Source organism: Pyrgilauda ruficollis, unplaced genomic scaffold (genome assembly GCF_017590135.1).
Source record: "Pyrgilauda ruficollis isolate IOZ18807 unplaced genomic scaffold, ASM1759013v1 scaffold13, whole genome shotgun sequence".
NCBI lineage: Eukaryota > Metazoa > Chordata > Aves > Passeriformes > Passeridae > Pyrgilauda > Pyrgilauda ruficollis.
Window position 1 is genome coordinate 10,962,695 of NW_024511432.1, and position 19,810 is coordinate 10,982,504.

Below are 19,810 nucleotides of genomic sequence, written 5' to 3' on the forward strand. Positions count from 1 at the left end.
CGCCCTGCCGCAGCCCCGCCGCCGCCGCCGGACATCCGCGCCCGACCCCCGCCGCCCCAAGCCCGGCGGCGAGTGGGGACACCGCGCTACTGCGCTCAAACAAGAAAATGATCAATAGAAACAATTTCCCTAAGGGCACTTACAGAGGCGGGATTGACCTGGAGGATGGAAACCTGGAAGGGGTTTCCTCTCTGGTGTCAGTATCTTAGATTATAAGACCCACATCAAATACAGGAAATGTTGGTCCGGTATGAAAGTTACAGAGTGCAGCTATAAATTTTCTGAAGTTCTTCTGTGTTCAGTGGAGATCTGTATTTGCACAGTACAAAAGAAGATAACACCTGTTTATACAAAGATTTTATTTTATACACATTTACCTACAAAATATACAGCAGTTAAAAATAATGGATGGGCAGAAGACTTACTGGAAAAAAAATCCAGAAGACAATTCTTAAGTTTCAACTGACATAGTTACATCAATAGGCTGCCTTTAAAAGCCAGTCTACCCTGTAGTAGGGGTTACTGAAGTTGCAAGAGCTTTGCAGTTAGAGTCAATTTAAAGAGTTCAAAACATTTAAAAAGGCACCTTGAACAACTTAAACTCTTAAAACTTGACAGTTTTAGCTATTCAAAAGTTACACTTTATGCATATATCATCCACATCTTGTTGTTACCACTCTGAATAACAAATTGTGTTATTTTATTGTGGCACGCTTTAGATTTTCTTCACCAAATCTGATGTTATACATTTGCCATACCAGTTTCATATTCTGACTATCAGAGCATAAAAATCCACTCAGAATGGTCAGGTGGATTTAGATACAATACAACCTTACAATTGGGAAGATACAAGCATATTTAAGACAATAAAAAAAAATTAAAATCTTAAAATAAGTGTTTTGAACCAGATCAAACAAGGAACTACGTATGACCACAAGGAAAGTGGCTGGTGCACTATATACACAACTTGACAAATGTAATCCTTGATATATTTGTGAAGTTCTTTAACAGTAAGACCAGTTTTCTCCGGCACAAACAGTCAGTCTTCCTGCGAGCCTTTAAACCAGTTCCAAAAGAGTGACCAGGAGACAAGGACGGCTGTAATGAGGAAGTGTGCTAATAAAACATCAGGAGAATGGCAAACGTTCCTTTCAATACTCTTCATGAGAACAAGAAAATCCATACACCAGATATTACTTTTTTCCTGAACATTGGCATCGATCTGCTATTTACAATAGCTTAGAAAGACACGTAACACAAATGAGGTTTCATTTTCAAGTTCAACTTCATTGCCGATTAACATACTTCACCTGTATGTTCTGTTCTAGCTGAAGTAAAAAAGTGACACTAATACTGAAAAAGAGGTAATCAGAAGTAGCAAAAGCACTGATAATGTGATAACAAAAAATTTGGATAAATATTCAAGAAAGTAATATTGCACACTTTCACTGTCAACTGTGTTAAGACTTTTACTCCCAGGCAGTGACAACCAGTCCCATTTGATTTTTTTGCTGTCATACTACCTTTAAAAAGGTCATTTTTGGTTTCCATGGCAGTGGAAAAACATGAAGGAAGACAGCCCTTATTGAACATGAGGCCTAGGTTTCAAAATTAATTTTCCAGTCTGCAAGACAGAAAACAAAATAAATAAAGTTTAAACCCTGAAAGTTGAATCCAACGATTATGATTCACGTTTAATGTTACCAGGAGAGTTTAAAACAACACACAAAATGATACTAAGTATTCCGCATTCCAGTTTTACAGACACAGAATTTGCTGAGATATATACAAGTGCTGTTCAGAAAAGCAGACTATGTGTCTTTGAATTATTTCCTTTTTTTAACAAAGAAGGTTTAGGCAATGAAGCACTAACACTTACATCATCACAGGACATATTATATTCTGCCAAAACCGTTCGGCATCGGGCTGCTATACTGTGGATTGTGTCAAGGAAAGCAACTAACCTTGTACACACAGTAAGCCAAAGCTAAAAAAGCATTATTAGCACAGGCTTCAACAACTGCAATAACTACACTTTTAACGTGACAAACACTATCAAAGGATACATTGATGGTGCCACCACTCTTTTATGTATTCCAGCGAAGAACAAGCCTATTAGGGTAATACAGCTAATTGTGAAAAATGGGTGATTCCAAAGTGACGTGAAAAATGATACCTAGGAAAGAAATCAGGTTAGTTCAACTGCATACTTTCTAAAGCACACAGAAAGTCACTGCCTAGATCCCTTAACTAAAAATAAAATACTGCTCCCAGCCATTTCCTAGTACTTGTGAACAATTCTTTAGATAAGCATTCAGGGTACAGTGTTTTGGCAGGCATTGTCCCAGGACACATTCCACAACAACTCCAGACAGCTTGACAGCTTTAATAAAAATCACCTCCCAGTTTCATGTGAGAATGCGTTTAGCCTTTCAGTTTTCAATATACCACCTGACTGCAGCACCAAGCCATGGAACACAGCACATGTGGCATTAGCCTGACCTTACCTTTTGTGTCTCTGGGTCTATTAACCAGTTCCAAGCCCCAGTTGCTGTGCAGACTGATACCACTATCAAAATCACTGATGAAGAAAAAAAATGAGAGTCATAAACTGTATACCTCACTCAAATTTAAATGCATCTATTTTTCAGTAGCAACTCTTAAACATATATTTCTTTTCTCACTCCAGAGGGAGGAAAAGCTCCTAATTGGAAAGCAGAAATGAAAATATGCAAAGACACTTCTCATATGTGAAACCCTAAGGATTCCGTACAAAGTTCCTGGACAGAACAAGTACATCTGAAAATCTAAATTTTGTCAAGTAAAAACGTCCTGGTCCTTTGAAAGAGCCAAAGTTATCTCTTCAAAAGGAAGTTGAAAAAGATCAATTAAAAGCAGAGCTTCTTCTCTACATCACATAAATACTTTCTTTTCAGGATAACAGGAAGAAAAGTTAACATTGATCACACACCCCATTATAATTAAAATAGAAAGTCCCTATTTTATGTGAATTATGAAACAAGCAATTTGGGGAAAAACATGAGCCACTGAATACAATATTAGTTATGCAGGCCTCATTTAAATATGCTTAAAAGTTTCCAGTATTTTTTTAATTATAACTGACAGAAAACAGCAATTTTGGAAGCCAAATGCATTCCTAAAGTAGGTGTGCACAAACTCAGCAGAACTACACATAAATATCTGACTGCTCTGAGACAATGGGGTTTGAGGTAGTGCTAATAGTGTTTGGTTTTGCTTTCTAAGTAGTCATTCCTTCAGTTCCTTCATTCAAAATTGACCTCTCAGGAGAAAAGATAGTATTTTATGTGTTCTAAAAAAAAAGTCTGTGTTCTTTGAGTAGGAAAACTTCAGCAGAGTCTCAAAAACAAAACAAAGTTGTGTATTTCCATCACAGACCACTGATCCCAAAGCTGGCAGCATATCTGTGGAATTTTTTGCCTTCCCCCTCCTTCAAACCTTCCTGTCATAACAAAGCTGCCTTTATGGCAAACTGGTGTAACCTTTTCACCTTCAATTTTATAGGGACTGTCTCACCTAACCTAATATTTAGTTTAAGTAACTACAGCAACAGTCTGGGCAGTCTGAGTCTTGAAGAAAAAACCTTCAGTAACATAATAAAAACCAAATAAAACAGAAACAAACATAACTTGTTGTTTCAGATATTTCCAGAATAATTCAGCCTTGAGTCAATTCAATCTTAACCTCATTTTCCTAACTCTGGCTAAAATATTAGTTTATTATCCTGTATGAACTTGCTGCAGAGTGTTTGAATGTATGCCACAAATTTTAAAGCAAGTATAAATAAAAATTTTTCTTTGGGCAAACTTAAATAAAGGATAAACACTGGTAAATCTAACAAACTTGAAAGACAGACTTCTATTTATTCCTTGGAACACCAAACTTACTTCTCCAACGTCCTGTAGCTGGTTGCAAACATGCAATGTATTCAGTAAGTCTTCTTTCAAAAGCTTTGAGATCTGGGAAAGATGTATATCAAGCATAATTAGATCTTCATCTATTTAGTCATATTTTAAAGTAAAAGATAAAAAGAATTCCCCCGTGCACACCCAGCTCTCAAACAGGCAGAGAAAACCAATGCAATGATCCTTTATATGCAGTCATAGTAGCTTTACTCAGCTTCAGGTAAGAAGTACAGTGGTGGAGTTAATCTAAAAGCAAAAAACATTCCCACTTACAAAAAGAAAAATCAATACAGTTGAGAAATCACACTATTTCAGACATCTTTAGAAACAGTGACTTCGGTTTATAGCAGCTTAAATTGGCTCTCAAAACAAAACAAAAAGTATCACATTTTGAAGCTCTAAGTACATCAGGAAACCATTATGTTCTAATATCAACATAACGACAATTAAAAAAAAAGTTGGTCACTTGCCACTGTTCAAGGGGTTATTGTAGCAGTGTGGCTTTGATGACTTTGTTTTGTAGAAACTTTGAGTGTCATGATATACATATACACACATATGCAAAAAATCCCACAGCAAACACTGCTCCAATGATCTTATTCCAATCATTATTTCTTAAAAATACATCTTTCTTCTTATTGCCATCGTTCTCCCATGGTCTTTCCACTGAAATTGCTGTTAAATCCATTTCAAGTTGATACTCTTAATTGCCTCCAAGGAGCTGTTTCACTTTAAGTCCAGGTTAGATTTACACTTCCTTTCAACAAGGTCAATATTTGATAACATTCAAGTTAAAGCCAGAATTCTACCTGAAGTAAAGCTTTAATTAGGATCAACTTAACTTTCAGCTAAAGTCTCTGTCAGCATCAATGTGGAACTTCAACTTCCAACTATTGCTATAGTAGTTATCTCAATAAAGAAATTAAAGAATAAGCTTGGAAGAAATAAATCTATTATGATCACTATGAAAGCAATTTTCTATACTGTCAATTTATTCCTAAGTGGTTTTCAGGTGAATTTATGGGGGAAGATTATAGCACCTTGACTTAAGCCACAGAACAGCTAACCAGTCTTAATTACTGCCAAGAACACAGAAGTTAATGGCCTGTCCTCCACATCCCTTCTGGGGAAGTTAAACCACCGCCGGCAATCACGACTAATTAACTGTTCCCCGATTAGCACAAACCCCTCCAACTAGCCACTGAAGTGAGAGGGGGAACAGAAGGCACCACGCAAAAACCTGGATTTGAGAAACAGCACCCTGAAGGCATATAAACAGGTTATTGACAAGCTCTCAAGAAAACACTCACATAATGCAGACATCACTGAAACAAAATATGAAAAAAACTTTTTCAGAAAAAAGGAAACGGAAGTTTTAACTTATTTTCAACTATGCACGTTCTAAGAACCTACTCTGAGTTGATCCTTTTGGCAGCTGTGACTAGCAGGGCACACTTCTGGGAACCCTCAGATTGCACAAGCGTAGCAACAAAGCCCTGACAACGCCGGACTATCGGTTTCTGTCGACACTGCCTACTTCTGGTGCCAGCTACAAAACACTTGCTAATTCCGAAACACTGGTCCATTTTAAAGATCTCTGCCAGTCTTTGGACACTGAAAACTCCTTTCAGGGTTTTGACATTCTGTAAGCTGTAACTTCAAAGAACTTGTAACCCAAACCACCTAGTGTCCCCAGACAAGAAGGAGCTACTTGAGGTCGCGTTCTTCAAATGCAAAAGGAGCCCTGGCTCAGTGTAACGCCTAGTGGGGCTCAAGAGCTGTAAGAAACGCGTCTCCCGCAAAAAGCCGTGAGCGGGCAAGGAGCCCCCAGAGCACAAGGGGATTTTCCTCAGCTAAGCAGCCGAGCAGCGGCACCGAGAAGGCACCGCGGGCACTCCCTCCTCCCCCGGCAGGCAGCAGCCCTCAGCACAGGCCCTCCCGCGGGCGCTGCTCTCCGGGCCGCCCGGGGAGCAGCACAGCCCGCCCCGAGCGCGGGACGCCGAGGAGGCCCCGGAACCCCGCCCCAGCTCGCCTGTCTGGGCCGAGGAGGAGCGCCGGGAGCGCGGTGCAGAGGGAGCCGAGGCCTCCCGCGGCCGCTTCGTCCCGCTCCGCAGGGACGGGGCAGCGCGCTCGGGCAGCCCGGGCGCAGAGCCGGCAGCTCCCGGCGCGCCGAAGAAGCAGCTCCGGGCTCGCTCCGGGCGGCCGCACTCACCCTCAGCCTGGTCCAGGGAGTTCATGGCGGGCGGGCGGGCGGAGCGGCGCGCACCGGGCGGAGCACCGAGCACGGGCCGTTCCCCGCGGCCCCGCGCACCGCCCCGCCGGCCCGGCCCCGCAACAACGCCCCGCGCTACTCGCCCGCCGCGCCGCCCGCAGCAAGCGCGCCTCGCATTGGCTACCGGCAGCGAAGGGGCGCGGCTCGGCCCGCTTTGGGGTGTTGTCGAGCAGCTGTGTTGGACTTTATTTATTAAACAGCAGCATCGCGTTTTTTTCCTTTTTTGCGCCTCCTAAAATCCTCACAGCACTTGAGACAGCTGTTCCATATACGTGCCTCGGCAGAAAATAAAAGGTAGAAAAGAAGATACAATATTCTTCCTTCAAGACAGCGCAGGGTCTACACTTGTTCATTTGGGGGCTTTTCTGCATCCCCCCGCTCGCAGCCACCAGCCAGCGCTCCGGCACGGCCAGGCTGCTCACCCAGCCGCTTGTGAGAGCCACTGCGGTGCGCAGATTTAAAAGCTGCTTTTGAAAACAGGTCCAGCAAGGCTGACCTGGGATCTCCTCTGTAGGGCCAGGCAAAGCTGTTGCAAGCTACAGGCACGAGCAGTAGGCGGAATAGCCTACAAAGGCAATTGAATTCATCAGGGTTTCTGTGCAGGAGGACGGCACTGGGGCACGAAGACCATCTGTCTCTGGGTATGGGCCTGTATCTGTGTTAGAAGGGGTGTGAGGTGCTTCCACACATCACCCCTTACCCCCATCCCTTGGGCTTACTGCTGCAGGAGCGGTGTGGCACCAGAGGGACGGTGTTTGTAACAGGGACAGCAGCAGTGGCGGTGGCCCTGCTGTGCGCCAGCCCAGGCCCGGCTGTGCTCCAGCCATAGCAATCGCAACAGCGATCCTGGATGGCGACAGCCGAAATAATGGTCAGCCAGAAGTAGCGCTGAAAGGTTGGGTTTCTTTGCCGGCTGTAAGTGTCCCGTGGGACATGCAGGGATCAGCCATCGTGATCCCACAGCCCTGCCTGCTGCTGGCCCAGCTGGGCTACAGAGGTAACTGAACTGGTCTGTTCGCTAAATGAAAGCTTTCTGAGTTACTGAGTGACTCGATTAGTGAGCTCTCCAGGGACCCGGGCTCTCTGCACTGCCATCTGTTTTCAGCTAACTGGTACTGGAGCCTGGATTGTATTTTGTAGTCCAGTAAGAATTTTGTGTTGCTTAAAGCAGAGACGCTGCAGTGCTCTCGGGGTTGGGATGTGGTCTAATTGTTCTCCTTCTGTTTTTTAAAAGGAATCTAGAAAGTCATGAAAATATGATTTATAGTAATTTTGCTCTCAGTGGTTTAAGTGTAATTACAAAAAAATGTGTATTCTAGAAATTCATAATTACTTTTGCTTTGGTGATGTCTCACTGAATGTAAATTATAGCCTATTATTTTCTTAAGAGTGTTTGAGTCCAGCCTATTATAGTTTTGCCTACTTAGTTTATACCAATTTTCCCAGTGTAACAACTAGAAAAAACACGGTACTGGTGGTGGTTGGAATTATATCTTCCATGTGGAAAGGCAGAGCACCTCAGTGGTGTTTTTTCTGGCTGTTGACAAAGACTATAGCAGATATTAGCACTGGAGTTCCACTGAATCAAAGACTGGAGTATGGGAAGGAGTTGTTTTCTTCCTTCGTACAACTGTACTCTTGCAGTTTGTAGAACCTTAAATTAATCAGACCCCAGGAAACTGGATACTGCTCTGAAAAAGTGAGTTCTCTGCATAGCCCTTGGAGATTTCCAGCATCCTGAAAGGATCAGGAAGTTGTTATTTGCATTAAGTTATTTATATTTATGTGAGCTTGCTGATGTGCAGATCTCCTCTGATCTTTTACATTGCTCCAGCTATTAGGTTTATATTGAACATATACAGATATCATAAAGCTGTTTTTTATTCAAACTTCAATGATTTGTGACACTTAGAGGCTGAACCTAACCAGGAAAAAAATTCCAAGGTCTATAACCCTTGAGATACCTAAGTGAATTATAATTCCTTTATTGTTTCTAATGTAAAACTTCTTGGACTGTTAAAAATATTTGTTTTTTTTTTTTTTTCCTCCCAAATAGCTTTTACTGTCTACTGTACAACTCTGTTGACTAGCCAAGATAAATGAGGCAAGGCAATGTAACTGTCATCACACTACAGCTGTGACTTAAATAAAATGTTTCTTAGGGTTAGTGCATCTGTTAGTCACCCTTGATATCTTTTTCTGCCAACATGCGTGAAGCCTGAAAATTACCAGCCTAAGCAAAAGGGCTGGGTGTACTCTTGGATTGCTTCACAAGGCAGAGGTGGTTGGAAGAACCATGCTTTGTCAGTTTAGAGTGCTGTCGCAAATATCTCTTCTTGAGGTGCAAGGAATGCTTCTTTCTGAGTGTAGCATCTTTGGTATCTATTTCTGATTCTCACAGCTGTACTTGGAGCATAATGTGAGAGCATCTGTTGGCAGCATCTGCTATCAGAGATAATCAGGATGGGTCACTTGTTTCTTACTTTGCTTTTCCAGCCATCTGCATTTTCTAGTCTACATATCCTTTCTCACATTCATTTTCCTCTGAACAATCCCTCCCTCTTGAGGGAAAGTGTTACTTCAGAGATACCATGGTAATGTTTGGGACTGTTACGTATTCAGTCTTTTTGCATTTACTAAACCTGTATTTTTATAAATCTGTTTACTGAAGTAAGTTTGAAGAGTATAATCCTAACTTGCATTTAGTGATACAATGATAGTGTTTATATGCTTTATATTCCTTTTTTGAGTAGATTTTGGAAGCTTAAAGCTTATATCTTACCAAGAGACTGTCCTTTTTTTCTTCATCTCATTTTCCCTGTGGAGTCTTTTACTTATCTACAGTACTGCTGGGGTTTTTCTATAAGAGGATCCATACTCTGGACTTGGTTTAGACAACAACAACAACAAAAAAATCTGATCAATGGACTTGTTTTTTCCTCCCAAATAGCTTTTACTGTCTACTGTACAACTCTGTTGACTAGCCAAGATAAATGAGGCAAGGCAATGTAACTGTCATCACACTACAGCTGTGACTTAAATAAAATGTTTCTTAGGGTTAGTGCATCTGTTAGTCACCCTTGATATCTTTTTCTGCCAACATGCGTGAAGCCTGAAAATTACCAGCCTAAGCAAAAGGGCTGGGTGTACTCTTGGATTGCTTCACAAGGCAGAGGTGGTTGGAAGAACCATGCTTTGTCAGTTTAGAGTGCTGTCGCAAATATCTCTTCTTGAGGTGCAAGGAATGCTTCTTTCTGAGTGTAGCATCTTTGGTATCTATTTCTGATTCTCACAGCTGTACTTGGAGCATAATGTGAGAGCATCTGTTGGCAGCATCTGCTATCAGAGATAATCAGGATGGGTCACTTGTTTCTTACTTTGCTTTTCCAGCCATCTGCATTTTCTAGTCTACATATCCTTTCTCACATTCATTTTCCTCTGAACAATCCCTCCCTCTTGAGGGAAAGTGTAACTTCAGAGATACCATGGTAATGTTTGAGACTGTTACGTATTCAGTCTTTTTGCATTTACTAAACCTGTATTTTTATAAATCTGTTTACTGAAGTAAGTTTGAAGGGTATAATCCTAACTTGCATTTAGTGATACAATGATAGTGTTTATATGCTTTATATTCCTTTTTTGAGTAGATTTTGGAAGCTTAAAGCTTATATCTTACCAAGAGACTGTCCTTTTTTTCTTCATCTCATTTTCCCTGTGGAGTCTTTTACTTATCTACAGTACTGCTGGGGTTTTTCTATAAGAGGATCCATACTCTGGACTTGGTTTAGACAACAACAACAAAAAAATCTGATCAGAAAGCTCCTTTTTTTTTTTTTTTTTTTTAGCAGGCCAATAGAAAATATTTTAAAGTTTATCCTGGAAGATGAGCTTCATCAAACAGATGCATATTCTGTAGAAAAGAGAATGCCTTTTGCTAGACATCTGAACGAAATCCAGAGGATCATCTCTACACAATGTAAGTATAGTGTAGAAATATGGATTGTGTGTGGCTTGATGTAATAGAAGATTCATTTTCACTTCTTAGAAATGTAGTATGAAACTTGTTCTGCCACATTGAACATGATAAGTTATGTCTTGAGATTGTATAAATGGTTTGAATTTTGGTAGACTGTAAAGCTAATTTGTGTTCCTCTGCTCTTTTTCTGCACCTGGAATGAGATTTTTTATCATTTTAGGTACTTACAGCAGGTGTGGTAAAACTTCACCATCATATTCCATCTAACACTTCAGAAGACCGGCTTCTTTTATTCAGGATAACTTAATCTCTTATTTAGATTAGTGTTCTTCTTTACACAGCTGTAACACTAGAGGCACATCAGTTTCTGAGCAAGAAATCGAATCCAGCAATCCAATAGGAATCTGCATTTCTGCTGCTTCAATAATTTGCTATTTGTGAATCAGGCCATGTTAGTTCTTATGGAATGTGGCTGAACTTCTAATGCTGAACTGGCTCTGCATTTACTTACTGTGCTGAATTGGCTTTTACTCAGAAATTAGGCCCAGCCACCCCCAGCCCCTCTGATAACTGAGGATCAGCTGGAATGCAAGGGAATTTATTTTCTCCCAGATTTGCTTACACTTAGCACAAGAAACTCCCTCATCAACTTCTTGTTCACTTTTTAGTCACTTTTTAAAAATAGGATATGGATTCTTGCTCAGTCTTGAACCATATTTATTCAGCTTTTCTATTTTCTAGTCCTTCCCATTTAATTCCCCAGTTGAGTTTTCTCAGCCCCTTAATCCCCATATTCTCCTACACATTGTATTTGGTTTTCTAAAAGCTGTATTCGCCTGATTTTGCCTTGTTTTCAAGGCTGCTTTAGTCCTTCAAATGTCACTCCTGGTATGATAATAGAGTGACAACTTCTTTTACTGACTCTCAGGTTGAAAGCTAAGTGTTTAGAACAAGGACATTTTTCTTTGAAATCTTAGATTTGTGCCAAAAACATTAGACCACAACCATACAGGCTCATAGGAAAACCAAACTGTTTGTTACTAATGATGCGGAGAAGCCAAGATTTGTTTCATTTCTTTTGGAGGTAGTGGTGTGGAATCTGTGCTGTGGGCAGGCAAACCTTGAGAGGTGATGGAACCACTGTTCCTGTGTGCCGGGTCATTCCCCATGGGTATGTCCCCATCTCCCTTCCTGGCTGGCAGCTACCACCTCTGGGTGGGGTAGCCCTGAGGTGTTCCCACCAGCTGTGATGGGTGCAAAGCACAGCGGGCCAGGTTGTGGTGCTGAAACAGCTGCATTCCTGTGGCAGCTTCTGAGAGCTGGCATCTAATCACTTGTTTGAGCTGCTCTGCTCACAGCCTGCTTTGTGCCAGACGCAGGAGTAGGAGGTTTGTTGGCTTTTGAAACTATGAGCCATGTACACTGCTGGCTTGCCAGGATATGCTGTATTTCTTACTGTATTTCTTGTTTCCTGCCATCATTTTGGGCATTTGTTTGTTCAGCTTGGGATCCTATTCACAGCAACTGCTGTGAAGGTTGTTTGCATTCAGTTGTCTGCTTGTCCTGTAGGGTTAAAGTTGATACTACTTTTGCATAACAAGGATTTCTTACAGACTAATAAGTGCTTCTTATGAAAAACAAACAAAATAGCCACAAGAACACAAATTTGATTATAGCTTTTTGCTCACATAGCTCCACCCTATACCTGCTTACAGAAGGGCATATCCATGGCAATCTCTCTGTTAAGTAAACTTCCCTTGCTTTTCTCTCTGTAGTATTGCAGCTATACCAGAGAAATGGGAGATAATTTCTCTTGGGGTTTTTGGTTAATCATCTTCTGAGGAAAAACACTGTTTCTATATAAATACAGAATTTAAATGGATTCTTTATATTTAATTATTTGTACTCAGGTTATCAGTACCTTTATAAAACAAAATCCATTGTTAATGCCCTTATAACTGGCAATCCTGAACCTGCTTTCCTGTTGCTTCAATAAACTGTACTATTTATGAACCTGTAATCATGGAGGTTCTTACTGAATTCAACCAGACCTATAGTGCTTAATTGATTCTAATCAGAAATCAAACCTGGTCACACCCAGCCCCTCTGATCTCTGAAGACCAGTTGGAATGCCAAGGGGGTGTTTATTCTGCTAAATTTCTCTTCCCTTAATGCAGAAGTCACTTCTAGTGCTGATGCTTAATGAAGGCACTTGCTGCAGTATACTTTTCAGTACCTCTTTACTTAAGGGGAAAATGGATGTAGCAAAAGCTTTAGAAGCATCTTGAGTAAGCAGAAAGTTTGGATTAAAATGTCCCACTGTGACTGCAAATTTTTGCTGTGACTGTTGTGATGTCCGTGTACTTTAGGTTTTATTTAAGCACTGTCAGGAGGAGCTGACTGAGCTGCTCTTAGTGTGTTATATGGCATTCAGTAATTTAGGCAAACCCAAAGAAGGAAATCTGACCTTTTCACATCTCCCTAGAGTTTGTTAGTGAAGAGTGGTGAAGGAAAAATAGTATATGACATCTAGTTGATATGGTGCTCTTTACAAAACAAATGTAGTGTGAAAATCTATTAAGTATGCTTATTTGTTTAACACTTTGGATTAGTCTAGCTTTTAAAAGTCTTTTCTGGTAACATATACCTAAACTAATATTCTTATCTTTCCCAGTAGAAATCTTTACGAAATGCACCATACCTTTAAAACAAGGTGAGAGAAACTTAAGCAAATAATCATATTTAATAGTATCTAATAATAATAGTAACTTAGCCAAGCAGTGATGTAGATTCATTATGCAAATACTGCCTGAATAGGACTGTATAAATATGCTTGTACTTTTGACCTTTGGTATGCTGTGTGTAGATTTTGCAGATCCCAAAAAAATTGGAAGGTGGCTTCTGTTGGAGATAGGCAAGCAAGCTCATTTTTGATGACTCCTACATTGGTGTACATCTATTGTGGGTATTTTTTCAACATGGCTTTAAAAGTATTTGTGAAAGATGTTTTGTAGCACAGGTGAAAGATGTTCCTGGTTAGTCTGTTGTGTCTGGCTGTAGTCTAGTGGCTTTTCCTAGTTGCACTGCCTTCCCTTGGAGTGAGATTTGAGTCAAAATGGAAAACAATTCAGGAGAGAATGCTACAAAAGTAACGTTCTGTGGGTTGGAATAGATGAATGGGCTGCTCTCAGGAGAATAATTCTGAGAAGTTTGCAGCCCAGTTTAACCAGCCATGTTTCTTAGCATTTTTTACATGTCTAAGAAATATACTCAGGGGAATTGAAAAGTGGGGGGAGGTGGGGGGAACCCCTTGCTTTAAGGAACCGTTTTTATAATTTTTAGCAGCATTATTAAGAAGTAAAGTAGTGAAACTTGGTGACATTCTAGTACAGTTTTACAGTCTATGCTGCTCCTTAATTGATTTTCCAGTTGGCTGCAGATGACTACACCAGGGGTGATTGTAGAGGGAAGCTATACACACAGTTTTACTAACAGATGCAGAAAGAATCAGACCCCTTCTGATTGTCATTGCTGCCACCAGCAAGGAGGAAAAGTAGGTTTATATTAAAGGGTTTGGCTAATTCTGTTGCAGAGAGGGTAATTACATAGGTAGGTGTAACCCAGTTCAGAAATGTGACCCTGCAAATATGTAGATAATGTTTGAAGATCATGCCTATTTAATGTTTCTGGATCACCTTAAAACTTCTAGTTAGTTTTTAAATTTCTTATGCATCTAGGCAATATCTTTTGCAATATTTAATTCCCTTCCTCCTCACTGACTTCCAAATTTGACATATATCCTTCTGATGGTGATATGACTGGAACTACACCAGAGATTCTCTCTTCTGGTTCATGGAATGTTGCACGTGTGTAGTAGTACATAATCTCTTCAAATGAGAGTTAGGAATTCTCTGCTACTATCACAGTTTAGTGATCTATTGAATTGTTTAGGCACAGGAATCCAGATAGAGCTACAGCTCCTTCAGCTGGGTTGGTTAATGCGTCTGAAATGCAAAGATCATGTGGGATAATTGGAGCAGGTTGTAAGTGGACTTATATATTTTTTTTAAACAATTAAATAGCAAAGCTGAGAAATTAACTTGTTTTCAGTTGTTTTAAACTAAATATGTTGCTTTATTATGTAGATAACACACTTCTAGAGGTACTTTAAAAAGTAGGTGTATTCCAATATAAAAAGTTAGTTCTTCCTTGACTGTCTACTGTTCCACTGGTAATTTCAGGATCAGTGTTAACAAATATTTTTGTTGGCAAAGCAAATGGAATTTGTGACTTTCATCTCTTTACATTGCTAAGAAATGCAATCTTCCAAGTTAAATGACTAAAATCAAGTTATCAGTAAAATTCTTAAAGCTTAAGGATTCTTAAAGGATTCAGCATCAATCCTCAGAACATATGTATTGCTAGTCTCAATTTTTGAGCTATCTTCAGTATTTTTGCAAAAAAACAGACTACTAACAAAATTACAGTAATGTCAGTGTAATAGTTCATAATAGACAATATTCTTTTCAGCTGAATATTTCTCAGTATGCTAGGATGATGAGATAAAATCAGATTATAAATATAAATGTTAATAGTTTTTCACTCTATCACTAAAATGTGATCAAGCAGGAATCATTAACTAAAAATCTTCCTCTGATGTATATTACAACTTCCTACTGTAACAAATACTTTCTTTTCTGCATAGCTTAAAATAGAGATCACAGATACCTCCCATTTTTGTAGAAGGTGTTTCGATCAAAGAACACATTGTTCTGTTTATTTCTCACAGCTCAGCATTGGACTTAGTACTTGTGGCTTCTGATACATACAAGATGGCAACAGCCCAGCAATGGGAAACAGTGACACAGCCTTTTAGTTTTATGTAACCAACTTCTCTTTTCTTCAGGGGATTATTCTAGAATTATAGGCAATCACTTACAGAAGCCTGAACATGAGGTGAAAATAACATACCTCACGTAAATCAGATCTCACACCTGCTCTCCAAGAAGTTAAATGACTGTTTTGTATTCTTGAACAGCTCAAGGTAGCATTTTCCTCTTGCCCTGTAATCAGACTTCATTATTCTATCTAGAGAAAGTTTAAGTTGTTTGAGAGATGTCACTTAAAATATTCTCCATTCAGAACTGCAGTTTAAATTTCTTTCAACGCATTTAAATTTTAAACACAGATTCATTGCACTTCTGGGTAACAGAATTTGACCCAGTTAAAATGAGACAGCTTTGAAATAGTTCACTGAATTAATTTCTAATAATGCATAATACATGTAGTGATTCAATGTCTGTCCTGGATTGCTGCTTACATGGCATAAAATGCACTTAACAAACTCAAATATAATAATTAAATGATAGAAATTACATAGTAATTGCCTAATTATAGTTTCAGTTTCTTGTGTTGATTCTATGTAACTAAATAAAAATGCATTTTAAGATTTATCTGTATTTGTTTCAGAACTTTTTATTGTTAATTTACAAATTTCACATATTTCCATGTATCAGAAACACAGTAACAAAAATGCAATTTCTCCTGGAGTAAAAGTAACTGCCCTGTTCTTCAGTTAAAAATATTCTGAAATTAAGAAAAAATCTGTACAAATCCTATTATTTTGGGTGTAGATGTTTGTGAAAGACTTTGTGTAGGATTGGGAATCTTTATCTTGTTCATGATCTAAAGTTAAAACTGACCAATAATGATTTGACAGGGGGAAGGAGAACTTACAGCTTTTCATTTATATTTCAAATTGAGTTAATATACAGGTTCTAAATCAAAACTAACCTCTGCAGCTACAGGAGGGCTGGGTCAATACTGAGCTTTAAACATCTCACTCTGATATATTGCACAGACTCAGCAGCTGTATTTTTCATCTGTCTGGAGAAGTGCAAAGTCGATGCAAACACCAGTTTGATAAAGCCATCTCTCTGTTCTCTGTAGCACATCATAACGTGTCTGTGCAGGGTGCACTGGCTCTCATAGTTAAGGCTCTTGGGAACAGATCTGCTGAGTGTACCAGGGTTTCACACTAGACAGGTGATTGGCAGGTGACTGCCTAGCATGGGAGCTGTGAGATGTGCAGTGTGCCTCTGGACATGAGACTTATTTCTGTTACAAGCAAGAAAATACCTGGATTGGTTGAAGTTGAACCCAGTAAGTGACTCTTCAACTACGAGATAATTGAAGGTATTCATTTTTCTCCCTCTGAAATACAACTTGGAGCAACTTTTAAATCTGATTTAAGCTTGCTTATATATAAGAAATAATCTGTAAATAAATGACAGGCACTAGAGATCAAAAGTTTGTGTATAAAATGTTGGTGTGTCTGTTAATGGGCATGTGCACCCTGGAGTATGTGCAGATATTCTTCACAAAATTAGACATGTTCTAAAGACATATACACATGTCCCTGATGGGGAATTGCTCTCTCACAGGTTACAGTTGCAAAGTATTTGATCATCTACTAATGCTGTTGAGGATTTAAGTTGTAATAACACTGTATGCAGAAATGCATTTAAGTTAGTGAGATCCATCAAAATAAAATGCAACTCTTGGTTTAACAGGATTCAGTAACATAAACTTATTTTAATTAAAAGTTTAAAATTGAGAAGAATACCTCAAAAAAAGTCCCCACCCAACACATATGTAAGTTATAGACTTGGAATATTGGTGTAATTTTGTCTGTAGAACTACTCTACAGAGAATTCTCCTATGCCCTTGTGATCAGAGGATAGTGAGATTCTTGCAGGCAACTACTTGTGCTCCTAGTTTCTTTTGAAGGCTTGCTCACCACTTCTGTTTATTTAGACCCAAACTTATTGAACAAACTCATCCTTCACCTGAAGACACAATCTCATGAGGATGTAAGGCCATGGACAGGCACTGCCATCCACACCTTGAGCACACCTTCACCCCCTCTGCTGCCAAGCAGTATTGCTGTCTTAGGCTAGTCATCCTTTCCTAAGGTTAAACCTTGACTTGGGTGAAAGGCTGTCAGGGGCTCTTCTTCCAGCACTCTTTCAGCACTTTACAGCTTCGTATTTCAAAGTAATTAGTTCTTTTTCCATGACTGACTTGATCCCTTGCCACGGTACATTTATTCATAGAAGTAGAACAAAACTTAGGTACTACATGAACTGCAATCAAGTAGATGGGTGAGATGTGGAAAAATCTGAACTTGCAAATATTTGGCAGTGATCAAATAAAGTTGAAAGAGTGGAACTCAGCCATGCTATTTTCAGAGCAAATTTTATGTGAAAGAATTGGAGAGTAGGGGAGTATACTATTCTTTATCTAAAAATGAATTCATTCTAATGTTATAAAAGCATAAGAACATAAAACTCATCTTTCATGTCCTTAGTCTGAAATCAGATTCAGCTATGTCCTTGCATCTGTTTGAAGTTGGTATGGGTTGAGGTGAACACCTGGCTATTTTAGAATGCTTTTTTTCCTCCCCTGTTGTGAACTTTTCCCATTCCACAAAGCTTTCTTTTTTAGTTACCAAGTTGGTTGCAATTCTTTTGAGTTATTGAAGCTCATGGGGAAACCAGAAGGGCAGCAGAAACGGTGAGGGCGGTTCAGATTTTAAACATGAATATTCTTGGATGCATAGGATTATAGTGTTTTGTTGTAAATTAAATACTGCTTTAATGATTGAAAATTATGGGGAAGTCAGCAAAAAAATATTGTGACACCTGCTTAATTGGATTATTTTATTTTATTAAACACTGGTGTAAAAAGAAACTACATGCACACTCTTGACAGCTATTGATGTGCCGAGTCTGATTCCTTGGATGAATACTAGGCACAAACTCTATCAAAACTAGTGACCTACATTATGGATTAAATCCTTGCTTAGAACCAGCCTCAGATGACATCTGTTTGTCGTGAAATAAAATCTGGCTTTAACTGTTCATACCAATTGCACTTCATTTGTCAGTTTTAACTTGTTTTAACTTGTGTGCAGGTTAACGTTAATATCAGAGAGTTTGACTTTGTAGTGTGCTCATGCTATGATTAGTAACACTGCAGGTCAGTGTGCTGTGTTGTTAATACCTATGGGACTGGTAGCTCAGTGCCTGTACATCTTTTAAAGTAGGGCACTGGATGAGAGAGGCCAAGGTGTTCGTAGCTGTTGGGCTGCAGTGCTCATTGCTGTATCTGCTTTCAGTTACCTGTTTTCAGCATTTCTTAAGCCTGGTGGTTTTAGACCTTCACAGTTAAAAGGAGTGTCCTGTACAAACAAAGGTGGATTTTACTGTTTGTTTTAAAGCAGTTGACAACAAAACACAAAAACTATTTCCAAACAGGACTCTCAGATGCACAGGAAAATCCTCCACCTCTTCTTTTAGCACCTGTTAAAAGATTTGGACTTCTGGGATGTTCTTGACATCAACCTGCAAAATGGCCACAACTTGGAGGGACACCTGCCCTTTAGCCACCAGGTGAGTGACAAAGCCCTGTAGCTGTTTGGTTTAATAACTGTAAATAATTTCAGGCTAGAACCTGATGCTAACAACTACACATCTATTCTCGCTGGAGAACTTAAATAATTTAAATAATGATTTAAAGAACTTTTCATTTAAATAATGAAAACAGCAGTCATTTTTCTTCAAGCCCATGTCAGCCTGAAAAGTACTGTTTCCATATTGAAAATCCTTCCTTCCTTCCTTCCTTCCTTCCTTCCTTCCTTCCTTCCTTCCTCCCTTCCTTCCTGCCTCCCTCCCTCCCTCCCTCCCTCCTCAAAAATCCACCACCATGTGTTTATGCTACAAGGAGTAAATAACCAGTTTTTCATGCCAAGTGTTTAATTAACTAATAAAACATTGTGAGTTTTTGTGGTCCCTCCTGCTTCTGTCATTCCTATCCAGCCATGGGCATATATGCCTGATTCTTTCCCTTTCAGGGTGGGACACCACAAGGACATGGAACACACAAAAGTGTATATCAAATCATTAGGTTTGGTAATACAATAAAATGAAATATTAAGGTGGCAATTAACCTTTCACTGATGAAAGAGGGGATTGATTTTTAGATGTAAGCAGATGTGGGGAGGATGAGCAAATGCAGAAACTACAACTGTCTTACAATATTTGTTATATTTTGTCACAGCCATTCCTGTTAAACCAGTGCAGCAGCAACGGGGAGCTTTAGCTAAGAAGACACTGACAGCACTGAGAATAGTGGAAGTCCTGTAACCAACATCACACCCTCTGTCACCTGCAAGAAATGAAAAATTTAAGAAGGCTTTTCCTTTAAAACAAATGCTCATGAATGTCACTGCTGCACCTTTGTGATTTTAAATTCAAGTTGTAAACAGTCACAGAATAAAGTTGTGTGTTTTACACAGTTGCCCCCATTTTCAGCTTGTGTTTGAATTTCATCAGACTATTCAGATTAGAATGGGCAGGTCTCATCAGACCTGGCTTTCTCTGCATGTTGGGTAGGATGGATGGAATTTCTGTTAATTCATGGAAAATCCTGCAGTCGTTTCTGCATTTTACCTTAGAGGGGTGAAGGTGAAGACACTGACCAAGAACTGTTGGTGTGAGTTGCTGGTCTGTTAACTGACAGTTTGAAACAGTTTTATATCAGCCTCTTAAATGCTGA

At 39.5% G+C, this 19,810-nt stretch overlaps 1 protein-coding gene and 1 long non-coding RNA gene across 5 annotated transcripts; one reads left to right on the forward strand and one right to left on the reverse strand.

Moving 5' to 3' along the window:
- Positions 1-173: 173 nt before the first annotated feature.
- On the reverse strand, positions 174-6,296 carry CNEP1R1 (CTD nuclear envelope phosphatase 1 regulatory subunit 1). 3 transcript variants are annotated; one of them, XR_005954410.1, is made up of 7 exons: positions 6,157-6,296; positions 3,927-3,998; positions 2,508-2,581; positions 2,067-2,176; positions 1,880-1,934; positions 1,524-1,624; positions 174-309 (listed from the first exon to the last, which is right to left on the reverse strand). XR_005954410.1 is itself a non-coding variant. In XM_041458618.1 (6 exons), the coding sequence occupies exons 1-6, from the start codon at positions 6,179-6,181 to the stop codon at positions 1,583-1,585; spliced, it is 378 nt and encodes a 125-aa protein (XP_041314552.1). In that variant the 5' UTR covers positions 6,182-6,296; the 3' UTR covers positions 341-1,582. The 3 variants fall into 3 exon arrangements, 1 of the variants encoding a protein (XP_041314552.1); XR_005954409.1 differs by lacking the exon at positions 174-309 and adding an exon at positions 341-1,098; XM_041458618.1 differs by lacking the exon at positions 174-309 and having other exon boundaries at positions 341-1,624.
- A 74-nt stretch (positions 6,297-6,370) lies between these two features.
- On the forward strand, positions 6,371-19,597 carry LOC121348853. 2 transcript variants are annotated; one of them, XR_005954425.1, is made up of 4 exons: positions 6,371-6,857; positions 10,062-10,192; positions 18,511-18,645; positions 19,313-19,597. It is a non-coding gene; the product is annotated as an uncharacterized LOC121348853 (long non-coding RNA). The 2 variants fall into 2 exon arrangements; XR_005954424.1 differs by having other exon boundaries at positions 6,371-6,510; positions 19,313-19,587.
- Positions 19,598-19,810: the final 213 nt, after the last annotated feature.

What these genes read in the sequence shown, in the direction of transcription:
- CNEP1R1 (XM_041458618.1), bottom strand. Translation starts at nt 6,181, where the DNA reads ATGAACTCCCTGGACCAGGCTGAGG. An exon ending in CTCCCTGGACCAGGCTGAGG is followed by an intron (nt 3,999 to 6,156) that starts GTGAGTGCGGCC and finishes CATCTTTCCCAG; the next exon opens with ATCTCAAAGCTTTTGAAAGA. An exon ending in AGCTACAGGACGTTGGAGAA is followed by an intron (nt 2,582 to 3,926) that starts GTAAGTTTGGTG and finishes TTTCTTCATCAG; the next exon opens with TGATTTTGATAGTGGTATCA.